This window comes from Pecten maximus, chromosome 17 (genome assembly GCF_902652985.1).
Source record: "Pecten maximus chromosome 17, xPecMax1.1, whole genome shotgun sequence".
NCBI classification, from domain to species: Eukaryota; Metazoa; Mollusca; class Bivalvia; order Pectinida; family Pectinidae; genus Pecten; species Pecten maximus.
Genome location: NC_047031.1, coordinates 25,566,457 through 25,591,124, shown reverse-complemented (window position 1 = coordinate 25,591,124; position 24,668 = coordinate 25,566,457). Strand labels below are relative to the sequence as shown.

General features: G+C 37.4%; 1 protein-coding gene across 1 annotated transcript in view; it reads left to right on the top strand.

The window, feature by feature from the left end:
* The window catches only part of LOC117314924 (alpha-mannosidase 2x-like), a 54,751-nt gene extending 30,488 nt beyond the window's left edge, over window positions 1–24,263 (top strand). Inside the window, exons 8-23 of the mRNA XM_033869023.1 lie at window positions 4,576–4,753; window positions 5,940–6,142; window positions 8,422–8,604; window positions 10,047–10,158; window positions 11,228–11,295; window positions 12,729–12,894; window positions 16,515–16,651; window positions 17,781–17,877; window positions 19,063–19,185; window positions 20,317–20,428; window positions 20,843–20,979; window positions 21,355–21,453; window positions 21,508–21,550; window positions 21,865–21,995; window positions 22,607–22,918; window positions 23,377–24,263. Coding sequence (XP_033724914.1) covers window positions 4,576–4,753; window positions 5,940–6,142; window positions 8,422–8,604; window positions 10,047–10,158; window positions 11,228–11,295; window positions 12,729–12,894; window positions 16,515–16,651; window positions 17,781–17,877; window positions 19,063–19,185; window positions 20,317–20,428; window positions 20,843–20,979; window positions 21,355–21,453; window positions 21,508–21,550; window positions 21,865–21,995; window positions 22,607–22,918; window positions 23,377–23,529 — 2,254 coding nt within the window. The 3' untranslated portion in view covers window positions 23,530–24,263. The remainder of the gene's footprint in view (window positions 1–4,575; window positions 4,754–5,939; window positions 6,143–8,421; window positions 8,605–10,046; window positions 10,159–11,227; window positions 11,296–12,728; window positions 12,895–16,514; window positions 16,652–17,780; window positions 17,878–19,062; window positions 19,186–20,316; window positions 20,429–20,842; window positions 20,980–21,354; window positions 21,454–21,507; window positions 21,551–21,864; window positions 21,996–22,606; window positions 22,919–23,376) is intronic.
* The last annotated feature ends 405 nt before the right edge of the window (window positions 24,264–24,668 follow it).

Genomic DNA, 24,668 nt, shown 5'->3' with positions numbered 1-24,668 from the left:
ACTGTCCCCTACGATAAGGTTTCCCAAACAATCAAACACCACACAATCTGAGGGATCAAATGGTTTACCTCCTGTTTGTGGTGTTTGTTGATATGTACTGGGGATGTCACCTCTGTATACAAACAGTACCTGGAAATCAGTATCCATGACAACAACATGTTTTTTTCCATCACCACCATCATCTTTATCACTGTTATCAATCACTGCGACATTGTGAGTGACGGGACACTCTGTGATCTTCCACGGTGTACTTGGTTTCCCAGCCCCTGAAGTGAGCACCTTATCCCCTTGTTTAGTAACTTTGCAGATTTGTTTAGAACTCCCCAGAATGATATGCATGTTACTGGCTGTAACACATAAACACTGGAGTGTCTCCTCCACTCTGAATCTGTGTGTTAGTCGTCCTGATACCAGCTCCAGGATGTTGTTGTTTGTGTCACAAACCCACAGTCTGTGTGTTGTTGGTGACAGACTCATGTCCTTTATCCCAGCCTTGTGTTTGACCTTCTGTAATACATTACCCTTCCTGTCCAGGAGATATATTGTGTGATCGTAATAACTACTGATCCAGACCTGGTCATCATTGGTGGGGCATAAGAAGTGAATGTTACTCTCGCACCAATCAAACTGCCCCAGCACCTTGGTATCTGGCAGTAGTACATTCCGTGTTGCTGCTTTCTTTCCTTTATCTACTAACATGTTTTGTGTAGAGAATTGTCGCTGATCGTCTGATGTTAAGACTGATTGATCCTGGTCGATCATTGTTTGACCTTGACCTGAGGGGATAACTTTCCCCAGAGCTTGTTCAAGGTGACCTCGGGGATTTTCGTTTGGAGTGAAGCTGGCAGTACACAGAACAGGTTTTGCAGGGAGACATGTACAAGAATGCTTTTCAAAAGATACATCGTAAATTTGTATGTGAGAACCCTGCTGAAGTGCTGTCTTACATTCCTGTATCTGTTGTTTGAGTTGTTTGTCGTACATCTCCAGGTCCTGTTTGTATTTCTGTATGAGTTTGGTATTGTCCTCTCTCATTTTCTGATAAAGAGAGAGTGTCTCGGCTGTAAGCTTGTCAAGGTGTTGTTTTATTTTTTCTGTTTGCATCCTCAACTGATGTGACAGTTTCTCAAATGTGCTGTCATTGTCTTTGAGGTGTATATCAGTAGAGGTGATGTATTTCCCAATTTGTACCAGGTCATTTTGTTCTGTTCTGTCAATAAAAATTTTTATGTCTTGTTTCTTCTGAGGAGTGATTTCACTGAGCTCACAGATCGGATGGCTGTTGTGCAGAGAGGAAAGACATTTTGGACAAAGCAGTTCCTGACATTTTCTACAATAAAACTCCAGTTGTCTCCCCTTATGATGAATACAGTTTGTCTGACCTTTCTTGCGTAAAGGCATCATGGCTGTAGCCATTCTGATGAAAAGTCGTTCTGAGAATATTTGTTTTTATAGTGTTATTGTTATCAAATCTGTTGAATTAGAGTTTAGTCGATCAGTTGAATTAGAGTTTAGTCGATCAGTTGAATTGGAGTTTTGTCGATCATGATCAGTTGAATTGGAGTTTTGTCTAGAAAATGAATCTTGACTTTTTGTTCCAACCAGCTGTAACTGTTCATTAGACATAATATTATGTGAAAACACAAAGTGATAGCTACCTCAATATCACTGATGTCACAGGGTTACTGTGTTGATGAAGAATGATTTATCTCCAGCCTTGGAATTCACAGCCTCTTCTGTTGTGTCAGAACTTGATAAATCTTAGTTAGTTACTGGTTTACTGCCTACGTGGCTCTGCCTATTGATGAAGGTTTCGTCTCAACAACAGAACTCAGTGTTCTGTCAGTGTGATGATTGGTCGATGATATCCAGTTTTGAGCCGAATTTGAACTCACAAATTTCTTAAGTGTTGCTCTCAGTGTCAAATGGAATGTAACAAACCTTCAGATCGCAATCCCATGTAAAAAAAACGTCATATTTGGGTGTGTACAGTGTAGATCTACCTGTACAGGTGTAACCTACCCCCGGTATAATGTATGATACTTCCTGGTTGTGTAAGGTTGCCTACAGACATACAATTGTACAGTAGTATATGATAGTGTAGTAGGTCATGTTCACCAACCGTGGCTTTAAACATTTACTGTCCTGGCAGGTATTGTCCGTAAGGTATGTGTATTGGGTAATAAGACATACCTGTACTGTAGGTATATATACCTGTGTATTGGGTAATAAGACATACCTGTACTGTGGGTATATATTCCTGTGTGTTAGGTAATAAGACATACCTGCACTGTGGGTAGATACACCTGTGTGTTTAGGTAATAAGACATACCTGTATTGTGGGTAGATACACCTGTGTGTTTAGGTAATAAGACATACCTGTACTGTGGGTAGATACACCTGTGTATTAGGTAATAAGACATACCTGTACTGTGGGTAAATACACCTGTGTGTTTAGGTAATAAGACATACCTGTATTGTGGGTAGATACACCTATGTGTTTAGGTAATAAGACATACCTGTACTGTGGGTAGATACACCTGTGTGTTTAGGTAATAAGACATACCTGTACTGTGGGTAGATAACCTGTGTGTTGGGTAACAGGACATACCTGTACTGTGGGTAGATAACCTGTGTATTGGGTAATAAGACATACCTGTACTGTGGGTAGATACACCTGTGTATTGGGTAATAAGACATACCTGTACTGTGGGTAGATAACCTGTGTGTTGGGTAATAGGACATACCTGTACTGTGGATTGATACACCTGTGTGTTTAGGTAATAAGACATACCTGTACTGTGGGTAGATACACCTGTGTATTAGGTAATAAGACATACCTGTACTGTGGGTAGATACACCTGTGTATTAGGTAATAAGACATACCTGTACTGTGGATTGATACACCTGTGTATTAGGTAATAAGACATATCTGTATTGTGGGTAGATAAACCTGTGTATTTGGTAATAAAACATAACTTTTATGTAGCTATACATAAAATTACATACAAACCCTATGGATGTTTTATATATATCCAAAACTCCGTTAATGAAATTAAGTTACTGGTGTGGAGCTACCCAGCATAATTGTAGTGTAATAAAAAGGGCAATGAAAACTAAAGGTTCTGCAGTAAACATCTTGCTCTTTAAGTCCTGAAACATGAGTAAAATTCACTCCAACATAAGCTATAGTGAGATTACCAGTACTATCAACTATTACACTATTCTCTAGTTATGTAAGACTGCTGCCTGAGACAATATAACCCAGGGGTGTCTTTTGTACAAATACAAAAACAAGTAAATCACTTAAAAAACACTAAAAAGGTTTTCAGAATGAAATAATCTTGGCCTACATTCATGGTTACAATAATTTTGAAGTGTCAAATGAGCTTATCCGTGTGTTCCTCTATCGGGTTTGTACCAGTTGTACCGATACGTATCTGCTATACTCGTAATGGTGTAACAGGAGAACCAAACCGGCTTACGTGGTTTGTTTCCTATGACGTACCACTTGCATCCAACATGGCAGATCTGTGATGCTTCATATATCATACTTATGTACGTTTTGTTAAAAACGAGACGAGTAATCTTCATTTGCGATGAAATTGTATAAATTATACATATTGATATATGAAGGAACTTTTCAGGCTGGTTTCCAGCCGTTACGTCATCAAAAGAAAAATAGTCGCCTTTTATGTTTGAAGCGTATACTTTGTTCAGACAGTCGCCATTTTGGAAACTCACTTGAGATTTAATTGCATTCCATTATATGTTACCAAACTTATTCAGTACAACTGGTATAAACCGGATAAAAGAACACACGGTATACCTTTGTATTGCTTCTGTCTGACTACCTGTCATCCATTTTCTGCATCAACATTTCTATTCAAAAGACTTCTTCTCAATATGTAACCAAGAAACCTTAATTAACTTGTGAAATTTGGCCTCCAGCTTCCTGGGGTGAAGCCTAATAATGTTAAAAAGGAAATGACCTTGACCCATGCTCAAGGTCACAGGATGCCACTTTTCTAAGAGTTCTTTTCCTTTCCATCGACCAAATGGTTTATGATCTTAATTTGTACATTAATTGTGTGATTCCTGACAATGTATGTAAAGCAAAAACAAGCTTGACCCTTACTCAATACTACAGGGGTCAACCCTCAGACAAATAGTTTGATAATTATTTAACCAGTTGATTCCTCGGATTGGATTATCTATAATGTCAGTGAGAAGAAATAACCCACACTCATATTCTTATATATTCATACTCCTATCACAGAGGTCAAACAATGTCAACTGATATATATGTGACTTGTGCCTCTTTCCTGTATTCATTCAGCAGAAACATTGCTGTATTGAAAACAAACAAAAAATGAGTTTTTTTCAAGGTCAGAAGAACCAAATATATTTTGAACCCCGTGAGACACATTGTAGGGTATATCAAAATGTGAAATATGAACAGCATTCATTACCAAACACTGCAGGTACTTTTGTTCTCTTGTTGAATCTTCATATTGGAGATTTTACTAATATTTTCTATTACAAATAAATTGTAAATTTTAAATACATTTTCAGGGCCAAAACATTGGTTGACCAATACCGTAAAAAAGCGGAGCTGTACCGCAGTGATGTAGTATTGATCCCGTTAGGGGACGACTTCCGATACGACAAGGATGACGAATGTGAACGCCAGTTCAGCAACTACCAAAAGTTGTTTGACCACATGAATTCATCACCAGAGCTGGGAGTATCGGTAATCTATAAATAATATTATCTTCGAGAGTCCAGTCGCAGTATCAGTAGTTTTAAAGATAATCTTGCCTTCAAAAATGTAGTCAAAGAATCGGTAATCTTATAGATAATATTGTATTAAAAGTCCACTCTGAGTATCAGTAATTGTACAAAAATGATAATGCCTTCAGGAGTCCAGTCTGTGTATCGTTAATCTTATAGATAATAATATATTGTATTCTAGAGTCCAGTCGGAGTATCAGTAGTTTTTAAAGATACTGTTGCCTTCAATATTGGTAATCTTTACTTATAGATATATTGTCTTCAAGTGACCAGTCCGAGTATCGGTAAACTTATAGATGAAATTGTCTTCAAGTGACCAGTCCGAGTATCAATAATCTTATAGATATATTGTCTTCGAGTGACCGGTCGGAGTATCGATAATCTCATAGATAATCTTGTCTTTAAAAGTCCAGTCCGAGTATCGTTAAACTTATAGATGAAATTGTCTTCAAGTGACCAGTCCAAGTATTGGTAAACTTATAGATGTATTGTCTTCAAGTGACCAGTCCGAGTATCGGTAAACTTATAGATGAAATTGTCTTCAAGTGACCAGTCGGAATATCAGAAATCTTATAGATATAGTCTTCAAAAGACCAAATTTGATCAGATAACATATAATCTCTTTGAAAGATAATATTGAAGTCAGATATTATTTGAGCTAGGGATATCTCAATTTACAGATAAAGGATTTAGATTAGATATTCGCAGATTACAGATAATCTTATGGTACAGATAATATCTGAGTACAGAATATAGACAATCTTATGGTACAGATAATATCTAAATGTAGATAATCTTATGGTACAGATAATATCTAAGTGTAGATAATATCTGAGTATAGATAATCTTATGGTACAAATAATATCTGAGTACAGAATATAGACAATCTTATGGTACAGATAATATTTGAGTATAGATAATCTTATGGTACAGATAATATCTGAGTATAGAAAATCTTGTATCACACAATCTCAGATTAATAGTTAAGATTACCACGAATTATGTTGATCATATTTTAGACACTGATGATGTGTTATTTCAGATTTTCTTCAGTACAAATACTTTTTGATCCTTTTATTCTGATTTTGTGTCCAATAAGTTGTTCCTGGTAATGTTTTTATCTGAATTCTGACTTTGTGTTATAGGCCCAGTTTGGTACTTTGTCCGATTACTTCAACAAGATCTACGAGTTGTCGGAGGTGGAGCAGGGCTCTCGGCCAGAAGACTATCCTGTCTTGTCAGGAGACTTCTTCACCTACTCTGACCGAGACGACCATTACTGGAGTGGTTACTATACATCCCGGCCATACTACAAAAACTTAGACAGACTGATGGAGTACCACGTCAGGTACAGTCAGATATTACTGTTGTCAAGTGTCAAGTCAGGTACAGTCAGATATTACTGTTGTCAAGTATGTCAGGTACGGTCAGATATTACTGTTGTCAAGTATCAAGTCAGGTACGGTCAGATATTACTGTTGTCAAGTGTCAAGTCAGGTACGGTCAGATATTACTGTTGTCAAGTAACGCGTCAGGTACAGTCTGATATTACTGTTGTCAAGTAGCACGTCAGGTACAGTCTGATATTACTGTTGTCAAGTGTCATGTCAGGTAGAATCAGATATTACTATTGTCAAGTGTCATATGTCAGGTACAGTCAGATATTACTATTGTCAAGTATCACGTCAGGTACAGTCAGATATTACTATTGTCAAGTATCATGTCTGGTACAGTCTGATATTACTGTTGTCAAGTATCTTTTATGTCAGTACAGTCAGATATTGCTGTTGTCAAGTATCATGTCTGGTACCGTCTGATAATACTATTGTCAAGTATCTTTTATGTCAGTACAGTCAGATATTACTGCATGTTGTCAAGTATCTTTTATGTCAGTACAGTCAGATATTACTGTTGTCAAGTATCTTTTATGTCAGTACAGTCAGATATTACTATTGACAAGTACCATGTCTGGTACAGTCAGATATTACTTTTGTCAAGTATCACGTCAGGTACAGTCAGATATTACTTTTGTCAAGTATCACGTCAGGTACAGTCAGATATTACCGTAAATATTCGGGTATAGTACGCACTCGCGCATAGTGCGCAGGTACGTTTTTGAGGTTCGTTTTCAAAAAAAAAAAAAAAATGAACAATTTTTTTTTTCAATATTCAACTGAGCGGTAGATGAATTCTAAAGCATATGATGATAGGAATTTGTAACGTATGAAAGCTTATTTACCACATTTAATTGGAATCACCGATCAGATTTGACACATTGGATTGACAGGTTGTTTACATTATACCGCGACAGGCCTAGTCAGCTTGCAAATTGTAGCGGTCCCATCTCCGCTGTTGTACAAACAAAATAATTAATCCTACCCTCAATTACCTTGTGATTTTCATGCAGGTATGATCTCTTGTGGTATCTGTCCACGAATATACAAAGCTAATTAAGCTCAATTATAATACGATTGACTAGTAAGCTGACTGCTACGTAATGTAACACAGGCCGCCATTTTGTATACAGTACGGAAACAAGTCTGCTGTCGTCGTGGTGGTCACAACTTTTATATCAATGAATTAACATGTGTAATGGATAAATCTACAGTGCAGACGATAAATAAGAGTACCCCGGTAGTTTTCACAGTCAGATCGTATTTTATATGGCCAGTGACTGCCGCACGAGATCAAGGCATTAGTGTTACCCTTGCCTAATTGCGCATGCGTGCTGTTACAGCTTCCGTAAATAAACAAGTTGAACGTTATCAGTTTCTGGCAGTACTCTGTTATTAATTTAGAAGTATGAAATAACGAAGTACTGCTATATCATTTCAAGTTTTGTTTGATGTTGATTGAGATGTTATACATCGTTTTGGACCTGAATACGAGAACATGCTCAAGTGAGATCGTATGTGTACGGAACGTGTGGCTCACGATCGACTTAAATATCCACGTAATTGGTGATAAATACACAATTTCAAGGAATTAAACATCAAGATAACTATTCATTTCTTTGATTATTTGTTAACTATTACTTTCTTAATGCTTTATATATGTTATATATATATATAAGTATTAAATCAATCCTGCTTCGGAAGGAAACGATCGCAAATCTCCGTCAAATCACATTCATTCTGACTGGGGAAAAGGCTTGTACTTGCGTATAGTGCGCAGTGGTCTTTTTCACTTGTCAATTTTGGAAAAAAAGTGCGCACTATACGCGAATATTTACGGTACTGTTGTCAAGTATCATGTCAGGTACAGTTAGATATTACTGTTGTCAAGTATCATGTCAGATACAGTCAGATATTACTGTTGTCAAGTATCAGGTCAGGTACAGTCAGATATTACTGTTGTCATGTGTCATGTCAGATACAGTCTGATATTACTGTTGTCAAGTATCATGTCAGATAGAGTCAGATATTACTGTTGTAAAGTGTCATGTCAGGTACAGTCAGATATTACTGTTGTCAAGTATCATGTCAGATACAGTAAAATATTACATGTTCAAAACTAGTGTCAAGTACGAGATCTGTATCGGCTAACCTATTGTGGAAATGGCATTATGTTTTTAAGGTTGATATACCATTCTCTGGTTTTATAACGGTAGAAGCTTTTGTCTTACAGAGCTGCTGAGGTTGTATTCACATTGGCCCTTAGTTACAGTCGCCAGGCAGGTGTGACCAACTTCCCCCAGGAGAAGTTGATGCAGAAACTGGTGGGTGCCCGCCGCAACATGGGGCTCTACCAACATCACGATGGTATCACCGGCACTGCCAAGGACTTCGTCGTCGTGGACTACGGGGAACGGTAAGGTCTAGTTAGGTAATCGGGCGAACACTACAAGGCTTGGATGGTCAGTAGTACAATCCAGATCATTTAAAAGGTTTTTGATTTGCAAAAGATGTTTCGTGTCATTTGCCTGTGGTGTCTGTCCCTTGGGATGCTGAATTTCTCTTAACACTAATAGATATCAGTTGGAATAATAGTACTCTATCAACAGGCAAATTGAGATTTGAAGCTTCAGTGTGTTATGACATATTGTCAATAATATATTAAAAACAATTATCCCCAACGAAACGCGTTTGGGGGGGATATTAAATTGGGTTCCGTCCGTCCGTCCGTGTGTCTGTCCGAGATTCTTTTCCGGGCTATAACTCCATAACTGTTCAACGCAGCTCCTTCAAACTTTCTGTATATATCAGACTAGTGACCTAGTTGTGCCTTTTGCTATTGCGTACCTTCCATTTTCGGTATTTTATCTGTCACCATGGAGACTTAATCAAAAATGCCAAATTACTGTTTCCTTAATAACCATGGAGACTTAATAAAAAATGCCAAATTACTGTTTCCTTAATAACTCTTACTTTGAGCTTGATGCATACATGTATTTGGGTTTTCATACCAACTGCGGGGCGTGGGGGATAATGCCAAGCTTAGCGGCTCCTTGTTTATACTATGCACTACTAGTGGTCCTGATGAAGCCTTCTATCTGGAAGTGAAACTAGTCTGCCAATTAGCTAAGCACCCATTCATCAGCGACACATCACATGCCATGATTAACTCTTTCAGTACCGCTGTCGACTATAGTCGACATAAAAATGTGCTCCCTCTTCCCCGTTGTCGACTATAGTCGACATAAAAATGTGCTCCGTCTTCCCCGCTGTCGACTAGTCGACTAAGATGACGTTTTTAAAGTGTTGATTTGTTGACAGCATCAACCGATAAATACAATTACCAAATGCACTAATTTATAAAATGTGTTTAAAGCTTTTGAAACAAACACTTTGGTTGTTAAATAATTTTTATTTCGTTTGTTTTACGTGTTTTTTTCGGTAGAGTAATAGTTGATATTTTCTCAATATGTTCTTAATGTAAACAATATGGCGGCTTGCTATATTTGCATTTTAGATATCAGAGTCTAAGACATTTCAGAGTGATAAATCTGATCTAGATATTATTTTGTTAAATATTTCTTAATCATGTACAAAGATAACACTAACCTTTCTGTTTCTATATGAAAATAACAACGCACCAAAAATGCACATGTAGTCTGTCATTTTGTTTAAACTTCCGGGGGCGAGCCTAATAACTACTTCCGGTACGGAATCCGGAAAGAACACAAAGTATGGAAAGAGTTAAAAGAAACTTTTATATATGTATGTTGTTGATGTGGAAGTTTAAGGTGTCCTGTCTTTATTGTCTATAAAGGTAGACATTTTGATTGTCATTTCAAATTTAATTTTCCCTAGGATGCTGAAGGGATTAATGGACTGTAAATCCATCATTGTGGAGTCGGCGAGCCTTCTGATGCTGGAGAACAAGAGTGATTACAAATACCCCAAGGAACCTCTGTTTAGCTTGGTATGGTTTCACTGATTTGACGAAAATTGGTAGTTTTTAAAATGAAATAGATTTTGTTTTGATATTATGGTACTTATAGGCAATTATAGTCTAAATGGTTTCACTGATTTGGCAAAAAATTGTTCGTTTATAAAACGAAATTGATTTTGTTTTATTATGGTACTTATAGGCAATCATAGTCTAAATAGTTTCACTGATTTGGCAAAAAATTGGTTATTTATAAAACGAAATTGATTTTGTTTTATAATGGTACTTAAAGGCAATCATAGTCTAAATAGTTTCACTGATTTGACGAAAATTGGTAGTTTATAAAAAGATTTTGTTTTATTATCATGATACTTACATGTGGGCCTGAACAAGGACTTTTAAGGTCTACTTACCAGAAAAGTGAAATGTTGAACAAAATACATTAAGATTGTAAAATCTCACATTAGTAAAATTGTGGATATTCCTGTCAAGGATTAGAGAAAAGTAAAATCTGACACTGGTTAAAATTGTGGATGCCCCTGTCCAGGATAAGAGAAAAGAAAAATCTGGCACTGGTTAAAATTGTGGATATCCCTGTCCAGGGTAAGAGAAAAGTAAAATCTGACACTGGTTAAAATTGTGGATGCCCCTGTCCAGGGTAAGAGAAAAGTAAAATCTGACACTGGTTAGAATTGTGGATATCCCTGTCCTGGGTAAGAGAAAAGTAAAATCTGACACTGGTTAAAATTGTGGATATCCCTGTCCAGGGTAAGAGAAAAGTAAAATCTGACACTGGTTAAAATTGTGGATATCCCTGTCCAGGGTAAGAGAAAAGTAAAATCTGACACTGGTTAAATTGTGGATATCCCTGTCCAGGGTAAGAAATAATAATCTCTTCACACAGTTCAGAAGGTAATTATAAAGTACTGTTAATTTTAAAAGGTATTTTTATTCTTTATTGGACTTCTTTCTGATAGCAGTTTAACAAGGATGCATTCCACCTCCATCCACTCTAATATATAGCATTTGGTATGACTTACCATTCATCCTTGAGGATATTCACAATAACATACAACATTTAAATGGATTTTTGATTTACTAGGATGAAGACAGGAAGTCACATGACTCGTTACCTGAGAGAACAGTTCTGGATGTTACCGAGGTGACTAGGTAAGTCCTGGTGGGTGTTAGTAGGTTAGTCCTGGTGGGTGTTAGTAGGTAAGTCCTGGTGGGTGTTAGTAGGTAAGTCCTGGTGGGTGTTAGTAGGTAAGTCCTGGTGGGTGTTAGTAGGTAAGTCCTGGTGGGTGTTAATGTAGGTAAGTCCTGGTGGGTGTTAGTAGGTAAGTCCTGGTGGGTGTTAATGTAGGTAAGTCCTGGTGGGTGTTAATGTAGGTAAGTCCTGGTGGGTGTTAATGTAGGTAAGTCCTGGTGGGTGTTAGTAGGTAAGTCCTGGTGGGTGTTAGTAGGTAAGTCCTGGTGGGTGTTAATGTAGGTAAGTCCTGGTGGGTGTTAATGTAGGTAAGTCCTGGTGGGTGTTAATGTAGGTAAGTCCTGGTGGGTGTTAGTAGGTAAGTCCTGGTGGGTGTTAGTAGGTAAGTCCTGGTGGGTGTTAAAGGTGACTTATGATAGAATCATTATCTACCCTGACATACTCCTTGGTGCCAATGGTCAGTTGTTTTATAATTTATATATTTGTTACAGAATCACAGACCCATGTAGGAGGGGAGAAAGAATGTGCTTACTGTATCTCACTACATGTTGTAAGACCTAACTTTTTGTGGGGCCGCCTTGTAGGAGATTGGGGGAAGTTTCTCTGCCTTCTATTTAGGGAAAATTGGATGGTCTTCCTGCAGGGTCAGGGAATTTCTCTGCTTTGCCTTCTCTTTAGGGAATATTTGACGGACTGATAATGTTCCCCTCTTACTACAGATTCAGGACAATTTTCTGATTTGGCTTCTGTTTAGGGAACATTTGATGGACTAACAATTTACCCCTCTTCCTACAGGGTCAGGGGAATTTCTTTGATTTGCCTTTTATCTAGGGGACATTTGGTGGACTAATGATGTCCCCCTCTTCCTACAGGGTCAGGGGAATTTCTCTGATTTGCCTTTTATCTAGGGGACATTTGGTGGACTAATGATGTCCCCCTCTTCCTACAGGGTCAGGGGAATTTCTCTGATTTGCCTTTTATCTAGGGGACATTTGGTGGACTAATGATGTCCCTCTCTTCCTACAGGGCCAGGGGAATTTTTCTTTTTTTTTCTTCTTTTGTTTAGTTGACATTGGAAAAATTACTGTAAATAGCTGTATTCGTATTTTAGCACTTTCTGTTCTAGGAGCATTATGCTAAATTATGATTGTGCTAATTACACTTTCTTTACAGTATTTCTTTATGTTGAAATAATTTTTGTGCTCCAATTCATGAATGCGCTTATCTGTTAAAACTTGGAAATGTACTTGAGTGTGCCAAATAAGAACGTTTACAATAAGTTGAGACCGTGATCTTCATATCATGAGTAGAGTTACCGTATTAAATGGTATCAATTTTGATTTGTTTAGATTTATTTGAGATTTCTATGGTAACAATAATGATGCCTTTTCAGCTCTGTTCTGTTCTATAACTCTCTGGGTCAGGAAAGGGAACAAGTGGAGGCTGTCTTTGTTACCTCCCCTTTTATAGAAGTCCAGTCACCAGATGGCGTTAATGTACAGGCACAGGTAGATCCTGTATGGGAATCCCCAACAGTCATGATTCCGAAGAAGTTCAAGGTGAGTTTGGTGATCGGGTATGTAATTACAGGAAAACTTGTTATGTGTGATCAGGACAGTGACTCTGTTGATAGAGAGTTCACGTATGTGAATATGTACCGAGTTCATACATGTATGCATGTGGATATTTACTGAGTTCACGTATTGGATATATTAACTGAGATAACTCATGTGGATAAGTACGGAGTTCATGTATTTGGATATGTACCGAGTTCATGTATGTGGATATATACCGAGTTCATGTATGTGGATATGTACTGAGTTCATGTATGTGGATATGTACTGAGGTCATGTATGTGGATATGTACTGAGGTCACGTATGTGGATATGTACTGAGATCACGTATGTGGATATGTACTGAGATCACGTATGTGGATATGTACTGAGGTCACGTATGTGGATATGTACTGAGATCACGTATGTGGATATGTACTGAGTTCATGTATGTGGATATGTACATAGTTCATGTATGTGGATATGTACTGAGTTCATGTATGTGGATATGTACTGAGTTCATGTATGTGGATATGTACTGAGTTCATGTATGTGGATATGTACTGAGTTCATGTATGTGGATATGTACAGAGTTCATGTATGTGGATATGTACTGAAGTCATGTATGTGGATATGTACTGAGGTCACGTATGTGGATATGTACAGAGTTCATGTATGTGGATATGTACAGAGTTCATGTATGTGGATATGTACCGAGTTCATGTATGTGGATATGTACTGAGTTCATGTATGTGGATATGTACAGAGTTCATGTATGTGGATATGTACTGAGTTCACGTATGTGGATATGTACCGAGTTCATGTATGTGGATATGTACCGAGTTCATGTATGTGGATATGTACAGAGTTCATGTATGTGGATATGTACAGAGTTCATGTATGTGGATATGTACTGAGTTCATGTATGTGGATATGTACAGAGTTTACGTATGTGGATATGTACAGAGTTCATGTATGTGGATATGTACCGAGTTCATGTATGTGGATATGTACAGAGTTCATGTATGTGGATATGTACAGAGTTCATGTATGTGGATATGTACTGAGTTCATGTATGTGGATATGTACAGAGTTTACGTATGTGGATATGTACAGAGTTCATGTATGTGGATATGTACCGAGTTCATGTATGTGGATATGTACAGAGTTCATGTATGTGGATATGTACAGAGTTCATGTATGTGGATATGTACTGAGTTCATGTATGTGGATATGTACAGAGTTTACATATGTGGATATGTACAGAGTTCATGTATGTGGATATGTACAGAGTTCACGTATGTGGATATGTACTGAGTTCAGGTATGTGGATATGTACTGAGGTCATGTATGTGGATATGTACCGAGGTCACGTATGTGGATATGTACTGAGTTCATGTATGTGGATATGTACAGAGTTCGTGTATGTGGATATGTACAGAGTTCACGTATGTGGATATGTACAGAGTTCACGTATGTGGATATGTACAGAGTTCATGTATGTGGATATGTACTGAGTTCAGGTATGTGGATATGTACTGAGGTCATGTATGTGGATATGTACCGAGGTCACGTATGTGGATATGTACTGAGTTGATGTGTGTGGATATGTACCGAGTTTACGTATGTGGATATGTACATAGTTCATGTATGTGGATATGTACCGAGTTCATGTATGTGGATATACATAGTTCATGTATGTGGATATGTACAGAGGTCATGTGTGTGGATATGTACAGAGGTCATGTATGTGGATATGTACTGAGTTCATGTATGTGGATATTTACTGAGTTTACGTATGTGGATATGTACTGAGTTCATGTATGTGGATATGTACGAAGGTTAATGTATGTGGATATGTACTGAGTTCATGTATGTGGATATGTACCGAGTTCATGTATGTGGATATGTACTGAGGTCGCGTATGTGGATATGTACCGAGTTCATGTATGTGGATATGTACAGAGTTTACATATGTGGATATGTACTGAGGTCGCGTATGTGGATATGTACTGAGGTCGTGTATGTGGATATGTACTGAGTTCATGTATGTGGATATGTACAGAGGTCATGTATGTGGATATGTACTGAGGTCGTGTATGTGGATATGTACCGAGTTCAGGTATGTGGATATGTACTGAGGTCATGTATGTGGATATGTACCGAGGTCACGTATGTGGATATGTACTGAGTTGATGTGTGTGGATATGTACCGAGTTTACGTATGTGGATATGTACATAGTTCATGTATGTGGATATGTACCGAGTTCATGTATGTGGATATACATAGTTCATGTATGTGGATATGTACAGAGGTCATGTGTGTGGATATGTACAGAGGTCATGTATGTGGATATGTACTGAGTTCATGTATGTGGATATTTACTGAGTTTACGTATGTGGATATGTACTGAGTTCATGTATGTGGATATGTACGAAGGTTAATGTATGTGGATATGTACTGAGTTCATGTATGTGGATATGTACCGAGTTCATGTATGTGGATATGTACTGAGGTCGCGTATGTGGATATGTACCGAGTTCATGTATGTGGATATGTACAGAGTTTACATATGTGGATATGTACTGAGGTCGCGTATGTGGATATGTACTGAGGTCGTGTATGTGGATATGTACTGAGTTCATGTATGTGGATATGTACAGAGGTCATGTATGTGGATATGTACTGAGGTCGTGTATGTGGATATGTACTGAGTTCATGTAAGTGGATATGTACAGAGGTCATGTATGTGGATATGTACAGAGGTCATGTATGTGGATATGTACCGAGTTGATGTGTGTGGATATGTTCTGTACAGGTTTGTCACAATACTATACTGTCAAACCTCCATATCTCAAACTCTCAGACTTCAAAGACCCTACTTACCTTTAAGTTAACATTCAGCTGTGACAGTGAAATATATATATATGTATGTTTACCTCAGATACTCTTGATATCTCGAAGTTTTCATGGCCCACTGACTTTGAGATAACAAGTTTGGACTCTAATATGATGATGAACCGGTCATTTAAAAAAAAAAAAAAGAAAACACTTTGATTTAGAGGTCCCAGATTTTCGTCCCAGTCTGGTCGTTGTATTTTCCTCTCCTGTTACATTGGTACCCATAATGGGACGCGAGTAAGATACTCAGGCTTGCTGTACAAGCATTCAAGGACAAGTTCTTTCCTCGGAGTGGGAGTGTGACTGATGAATACTAGCCACTGTGACAGTATACTACTTGGCTAGAGAGATCCTCTCTTTACCTTGATCAAGTCAGGGTATAAGACAAGTAAGACAGAGGTCCTGTGCCTGATCTGAAGCGGAGGCATTGAAATAAATTTGATTGATCATACTGTCTGTTACAATACTACCTGGTATAAAACTGAGTGATGACAGTGTACGGCCTGAGATGTACATGGTCAACAGACGTTCATTGTTGTCTATAGGACATTATACTTAATTAGATTGTGATGAGTTAGTGTATGTACAGTATACATGGTTCAGGGCCTACAGTTATCAATACAATTGTTAATCCACCAAACGATTACTGTGAGAACTCCAGCAGTGTTTTGCCACCATAAGATACCATATCACCCTAATTTGGTAAATGTTTTGTTTTTTCAAGCTGTCGTTTTTAGTACGGGTGCCAGCACTTGGAATCGCTCGATACACATTGAGAAAGGTTCAGCCGGAGGCAGTGAAGTCCACTTCCTTTGCGTCAGCCGTAGTCATGAATGTTGTCATCACCGATCATAAAGAAACGTAGGTTTATCAACATTACATGTTTATTTTGTTTACAGAGTTGTATTTACTTTTAGTTCACCTGAACTTAACTTGGTAGGGGCCGCGGTGGCCGAGTGGTTAAGGTGTCCCGACACTTTATCACTAGCCCTCCACCTCTGGGTTGCGAGTTCGAAACCTACATGGGACAGTTACCAGGTTCTGACCGTAGGCCGGTGGTTTTTCTCTGGTTACTCCGGCTTTCCTCCACCTCCAAACCTGGCACATCCTTAAATGACCCTGGCTGTTAATAGGACGTTAAACAAAAACAAACGAACCAAACCAAAACTTAACTTGGTGGGCTAATTTCTCTCTGTCAAGAATAGTTAAGATCAGTATTGAAGTTACAATTGGTACAAAATCCACACATTATAGGGGATGGATGAGGTTAAAAGATAATTAGCTATTATCATCATTATTTACAAGTGGTACAACGTCAACACATTATATACAGGATCAGGTCATCAGATAATTAGTTGTTAAACTCATTATATTTACAGTTGGTACAAATGTCTACATTGTAGGGGCTGGATCAGGTCAAAAATGATCAATTTACTCGACGGGTTTATTAAATTTCATATGACATAGCCATTAGTGCAAGATTTTATTTATCACATAACTGAGTCTATATTAAGCAAAGCATTTTCAATTTTCGTTTCTATATAAGACAGATGAAATCAGGCTTGGGTGTGACCTTTCCATCAACTCAGACAATCATGCGACATCTCATATTTATTATGATGTCACATATTTATTATGACGTAATAAATTTATCATGACGTAACATATTTATTATGACATAACAAAAGTGTTATTACACATATACCTTACGATGTAAATGACATGGCCGTATGACAGAACGGGCCAGTTATGTGATAAAAACTTTTTCACTGATGGTTTGATTTTAAGTTTAATTGTACATTGTCAAATGTATTGGCTTATTTTCTGTTTACCACATTGAATTTCAAATTGTATACAATTATTGATGTAGACAGAGAGGCAAGAATGCCTGTGTCCTGTAATATTGTATCAAATCCTATTGAAGCATTTTCTGTAATCTGTCAGTTCGTGTGAAAATTCTTAAATTCATTTTTATTTTCAATTTCCACAGATTCCCTTTCACACTGAAAATGGAAAAGCCACAAGATTTTACACTGGAAAATTCAAATTTGGCCGTGCACATCAGTGGAAAAACTGGATTTCTTACGGTATTTCTGTCATGAACCGAACTATAACTGAAAACTAGATTTCATAGTGTACTGACAACCCCCATAGTTGTTTAGATTTAGTGAATAAGAGATATGTCATGATTGTTACAAAATAAAAACTGGAGATTTTCATGTAAACATCATTCGTATAGATAATTCTGTCTTTTTGTAATTCAGAGTTATCTGATCTTGTGAGCAGGTATTGATTGTTACATCAACAGTCTGCTTGAGAAAATTACATTGTTTTCTCACAAATGCATGACGTTACTCTCACAAACGACGTAACAATCAATGCTTCCTTGCAAGAGCAGATAACGCTACAATAAAAAAAGATAGAATAGATAAGCAGAGATAATGATGGTCGGCTATTCAAATCACCTTGGTCTGTAGTTATGCTTATTGCATTTTGGGACCGATCGGAAAACAACATGGCCGACAGGCAGCCATCTTGGATTTTGATAATTGAAGTTTGTTATCGCTATTTCTCAGAAAGTACTGAAGGGAACTTTCTGAAATTTCATATGTAGGTTGCCCTTGGTCCCTAGTTATGCATGTTGCAATTTGGGACCGATCATAAAAGCAACATGGCTGAAATGCAGCCATCTTGGATTTTGACAATTGAAGTTTTTTTTATCGCTATTTTACAGAAGGTACTGAAGGGATCTTTTTCAAATTTAATATGTAGGTTCCCATTGGTCCGTTGTATTGCATTTTGGGACCAATCTGAAAACAACAAGGTCGACAGACAGCTATTATCGCTAAATCTCAAAAATTTCATATATAAGTTCCCCTTGTTTGAAAAGTACTGGAGGGATGTTTCTCAATTCATACAGATTAGTAAGAGGAAGGAGAAAAGTAGAGAAACGATCAATCTGACATGGAACCTATAAAGATCATTCAGTGGTGGGCGCCAAGATCCCTTTGGGATCTCTTGTAAATTGTAAAAGATCTGTGAATATCAGTCAGAATAAGTACCTTGAGATATTTAAGATACTATGTACTTACATTTTTGCAAGTCCATTCAGAATAACAAATTATGTGATTGACTTTAAGCATGGATCCTGATATTGAAATGGTGACGACTTTAATGTTCAGAGTGTGACAACGAAGTCTTTAATTTTACAGTGTGACAACAAAGTCTTTAATGTTTACAGAGTGTGACAACAAAGTCTTTAATGTTTACAGAGTGTGACAACAAAGTCTGATGATAAGAAGCATGAAGCTGAAGTGACATTCCTCAAATATGGCACGCGTGGATCTAAGGAGAAGAGTGGGGCTTACCTGTTTTTGCCAGATGGCCATGGAAAGGTACTGTAAATGTGAAAATTTACGCGAGGGGGAAAATTTACGCTAATTACGCAGATCCCTTTTGATCGCAAAAATTTCCCCCACATGCATTATTTTGATATTAATTTGAGTATACTCAAACTACAAACGAAGGTGGGTCGATCGCGAAAATTATCCCCACGCTTATAGTTTACGTATCGAAATTGCGAAATTAACCACCTGCGAAAATAACCATGTTTACAGTAGTAAATGTGTAGTTTTGTTGTCATGTGAGGAATAGGGGGCCATGTGATAGCTCAGTTAGTTGGACATATAACCACAGATGAAGATCTGGGGTAACAAAGATGAAGATCTGGGGTAACACAGATGAAGATCTGGGGTAACACAGATGAAGATCTGAGGTAACACAGATGAAGATCTTGGGTAACACAGATGAAGATCTGGGGTAACACAGATGAAGATCTTGGGTACCACAGATGAAGATCTTGGGTTCCACAGATGAAGATCTTGGGTACCACAGATGAAGATCTGGGGTAACACAGATGAAGATCTTGGGTAACACAGATGAAGATCTGGGGTAACACAGATGAAGATCTTGGGTAACACAAAATGAAGATCTTGGGTAACACAAAATGAAGATCTTGGGTAACACAGATGAAGATCTGGGGTGTGTAGTTTGATGCTTCCTACCTGTTATGGTTTCTGTTTCTTGGGAAGCCGTGAATTTGCTCTGGATGGAATACGAATGACCTCCCATATATTGTTCAGTGAGGTAGTCACTAGCTACCACAAAATGACACTGGCTGTTCACGAATGGAGAATGTATTGGATTCTCTGAATGTGACCCAAAACAGAAATTTTAAAAATTGTTACTTACTTTGCTTGGCCTTCACCTGTTGTCAATATAATGTTGCGAGTTGTTTGTCATATTATCATGTCTAGGTATGGCATTTTAGTGTGATGGCATTATAAAAGCATCAGTCGCCCCAACCGTCATGTGACCGTAATTGTCGCAGGGACATTAAACAAACAAACTACTGTTTTAAGGACAAAAAGAGATTCCATAAAAATTGTGATATAGCTTTAGAATTTCTATTAAATATTGATTGAATAATATAGATTTTGTTTGACCCTTTTCGTTTTTGTTGACAGCCATTGGACGGTGTGATTCCTGTTATAAGGGTAATGCGAGGACCTGTGGTGTCAGAGGTGACTGTCTATACACGCAATGTTCAACACACACTACGACTATACAATTCACCAGGTGAGTCTGTTTTTTGGTCCTCTAAATACATTTAACTTTATATGATTTAGAGGTATAGTTTGCTGTACGTGATTAAAAGGTATTCACTTAGCAGGTAAAGATAGTAAGTGACTATATACTGACTGTATATACTTTAACAGGTACAGATGGTAACTGACTGTATATATTTTAGCAGGATCACAGGGTAACTCCCTGTATATACTTTAGCAGTAACAGATGATAACTGACTGTATATAATTTAACAGGTGGTAACTGTCTATATATACTTGAACAGGTACAGATGGTAACTGACTATATATACTTAAACAGGTACAGATGGTAACTGACTGTATATACTTAAACAGGTACAGATGATAACTGACTATATATACTTAAACAGGTACAGATGGTAACTGACTGTATATACTTTAACAGGTACAGATGGTATGGTAGTGGACATATCCAATCTGGTTGACATTAGAAGGGAGATGAACTTTGAGTTGGCCATGTCTATAGCTACCAACGTTCAGAACACAGATCGCGAGTTTTACACCGACCTGAACGGCTTCCAGGTGAGTAAGCCTTGTCCAGTAGATATGCTGAGTTCTGTGTAATCTATTTGATTACCTTTCTATCTTTTGATGTTGTTTATAAGGATTTACTTGCCGTTCCATTTAAAAACAGTCAAACAATGAGTACCTCCCTTGTTTTTGTTATAGTTGTTGTTGCGAGTTAAAATGTATTTACTTTAAAATTAGAATTGTATATCCTTTTCTGCTTGTATGTAACCATAAAGTAATGCTTTTATAATGTGATACATTAAGCAAATATGTCAAAATATTAAAAATTGATTTCCTTATTTTATTTTTATTTTTTTCTGAATGCAATTATATTTTATAATAAAATTTTTGATGACAGCAAAAATACGATATCTCCATATTTTGTAGATGTTGAAACACAAGACGTTTGATAAGTTACCGCTCCAGGCTAATGTGTATCCAATGCCAGCCATGGCTTATATAGAGGACGAGATGAATCGCTTCAGTGTCTGTCAGCCCAGAGTCTCGGTGTGGCCTGTCATTACAAAGGTAATATTTCAGTGTCTGTCAGCCCAGAGTCTGGGTGTGGCCTGTCATTACAAAGGTAATATTTCAGTGTCTGTCAGCCCAGAGTCTCGGTGTGGCCTGTCATTACCAGAGATGAAAATGTTCAGCCGATTGGCTGATTTCAGCCTTTTTGAGAATATCTGTGTAATGTAAACTTGTAATTTTTCCCATTGAAAAGATGGAGTAATCTAATTTTCAGTCTTTTTGCCCTTAGTCTATTTTCATCTCTGCATTACAAAGTTTATATTTTAGTGTCTGTCAGCCCAGAGTCTCGATATAGTATGTCATAGATCCATGATTTAAAGCACACATTATTTAAAATCAACTAAACAAAGTGTGTGGTTATTTCAGGTGAGGTTGTTGTGATGTTGGACCGTCGCCTCAACCAAGACGACAACCGAGGCCTCGGGCAGGGTGTGAGGGACAACAAAGTTACGCCAAACAGATTCCAGTTGTTGTTTGAGAAGCGCCGATCTCCGACGGTAAACATACAACATAAGTCATACAGACATGTACAATACCACCAGCCGACACGGTTCTGGTTGGTCTTAAATAGTTTAAGTTAACTGGTAGAGATTTCCAAATTCTGCCCACAAGCCAGTAGTCATAATATGATATTGCTTACCTCAGATATTAGATACACTAACAGTGTATGAAAGTATATATGAAAATTCCTTAGACTATTGGTCTACGGAAAAGTGAAATCTCATGGCCCTAGTCATTTTTCCATATACCCATTTTGTAAACACATATTGTTAAAAGTATCATATACTTTGTCGCTCACACACTTGTATCGTCCAGCTCATACTCGCTCAAATGTTTGAAGCCAATAATGCACTGTTCTTGGTAAAATCATCTCGATTATAATGTTTGATTTCATATGATCGTTTGACAAAAATATAGGAATGTTGTTTTCACAAATCCTAATGTATGTCGGGACTCAAACTTTTCAAAGCCAGTTAGCCAAGATGTAGAAATTTTACATAGACCAACCAGGTTTTCTATAGCATCGGGCCATCGGACCACCTTTACTTTCGAACACTACACTAATTTATTAGATCCATTGAAGCCTATATTACTTTCTGTTGTACAGCCGAAGGATAAGATGATCGGATACCCCTCTCTCCAGGCACATGTATCCTATCTCCATCTCACACATCCGATATTTGTCTCTCCGGAGAATATGGATGCCCTAACTCACCGCTACCTACCGACCTTTAGTCCCCTGGCTGAGCCGCTGCCTTGTGAGGTTCACCTCCTCAACCTACGAACACTTCAGAACAGGGATGATGATTTGAATTTGAGGTACAAACCAAGGAAGGAAGCTGGACTTCTGCTACATAGTCTTGGACACGACTGTAACTTCGCCAACAAAGGCCTTCTTTGTCACTCGAATGGGGGAAAGGTAAGTCATACTTGTCTGGGCATTTAGGAATGATTCTAGATAAAGGGTCAGGGAGATCCTTGTTACTATAGATATGAATTACTTTCCTCTTAATCTTAACTGTGTATTGAACTTGTCTGATTGTTAAGGTCAAGGTCACTGTTACTATAAATGGAAAATCTATTCCCTTCCAACTTTATACTGAATTTGTCTAATTGTAAAGGTCAAGGTCACTGTTACTATAAATGGAAAATCTATTCCCTTCCAACTTTATACTGAATTTGTCTAATTGTAAAGATCAAGGTCTCTGTTACTATAAATAGAAAATCTGTTACTATAAATGGAAAATCTATTCCCTATGTCAATTGATTTTTTTTTATTATTATTATTTCAAGTAAAAATAAGCAAATAAGAAAATTTTGATGTGTACATTAGAATGACATTGTAATATATAATTTATCCTGTTTCATCTGTTTCAGGTGGTGCTGGGAAAGCTGTTCCAGCAGATGACTTTGGACAAGGTCACAGAAACAACCTTGACCTTGATCAAGGAGAAAGAGGAGATAGACAAAGCTGCATCAATAGCACTGAAGCCTATGGAAATTTATTCATACAAGCTAACAATACACTGACAGGTGTAGAAACATAACCTATTACAGTCAGCTTACTATGTAAAGTCAACTTAAGCTCTATCAGCTTAACTCTCTGTTTCAGAAATATTTCATCACTGTTCCTGTTTACTGGTATAGATTTCTAGATTCAGCATGCCTAAATACATAGGTGTGTGGTTTGAATATACTTAAATTAGAATTAAAATCAAATGCTTTAAATTATTCATTGGGCTATTCCAAATTTACAATGTTTAGAATGAAGTATTTTAGCTCTCGATAAGGTGATTTAGATTCCTAAAAATAGATATTCTACAGTTGGTATGGCATGTATTTATCAGTGGGAGAGGTAAACACATTCCAAATTAAGTTAAATTTGAATTAGGCGAATTAATTAAGGCCCATTAGACCTGTTTTTTTAAATGGAAGAGAGTAGAAATTTTTTTACAGTTACTAAATCGTAATAATTGGTGTAAATTTTAACTGTAGAACGGTCAGGAGGACTGGCATCTGTGATCAATGTTTGTTTGCCTTATTGGATAATGTTAGGAGACAGGGTTATGTCGGATCACGTAAAATTGAGGAGGTAATACAAAAGATATGTATATTTTGTACATTGTTGCCCCTGACAACCACATCACATACCCGGTAACCTCATTATATATACTGGTAACCATGTCATGCAGCATTATTTGATTTTTGTGTGATTTAAGAGATTTCCAGTTGTCAAGTTACCATATTCTCCGTAATTAGCGCTCAGGGCATCGGCTACAGAGGGGGCACTTATTGCGGTAACTAAATCTATGTTGTGGACAAAAAGTCTAAAAAGCCGGTAAGAAAAAATATACATTGTGACCAGATAGTCTAGCTTTGATCACTAAACTTAAGTCTATGCATATAAAATGTAAGTAATATTTGCTTATTTTGAGGTTGTTTCACAATTCGGAGGGGCATTTTTATCATTTCAATTCTCCGCCAAAAAGGGGCAGGGTGCTTTTAAGGAGAGGGGTGCTACTTGTGGCGAATACGGTATGATGAATTAATAGCCTAGTCCTCTGTTGATTCGTTTTTTTGTTCAGAGAGTGCAGATCTAGGACTTAACTCAGATTTATTTGAATTTAGAAATATATAGATCTGTAGTATTAAGATTTTTTTATTAAGAT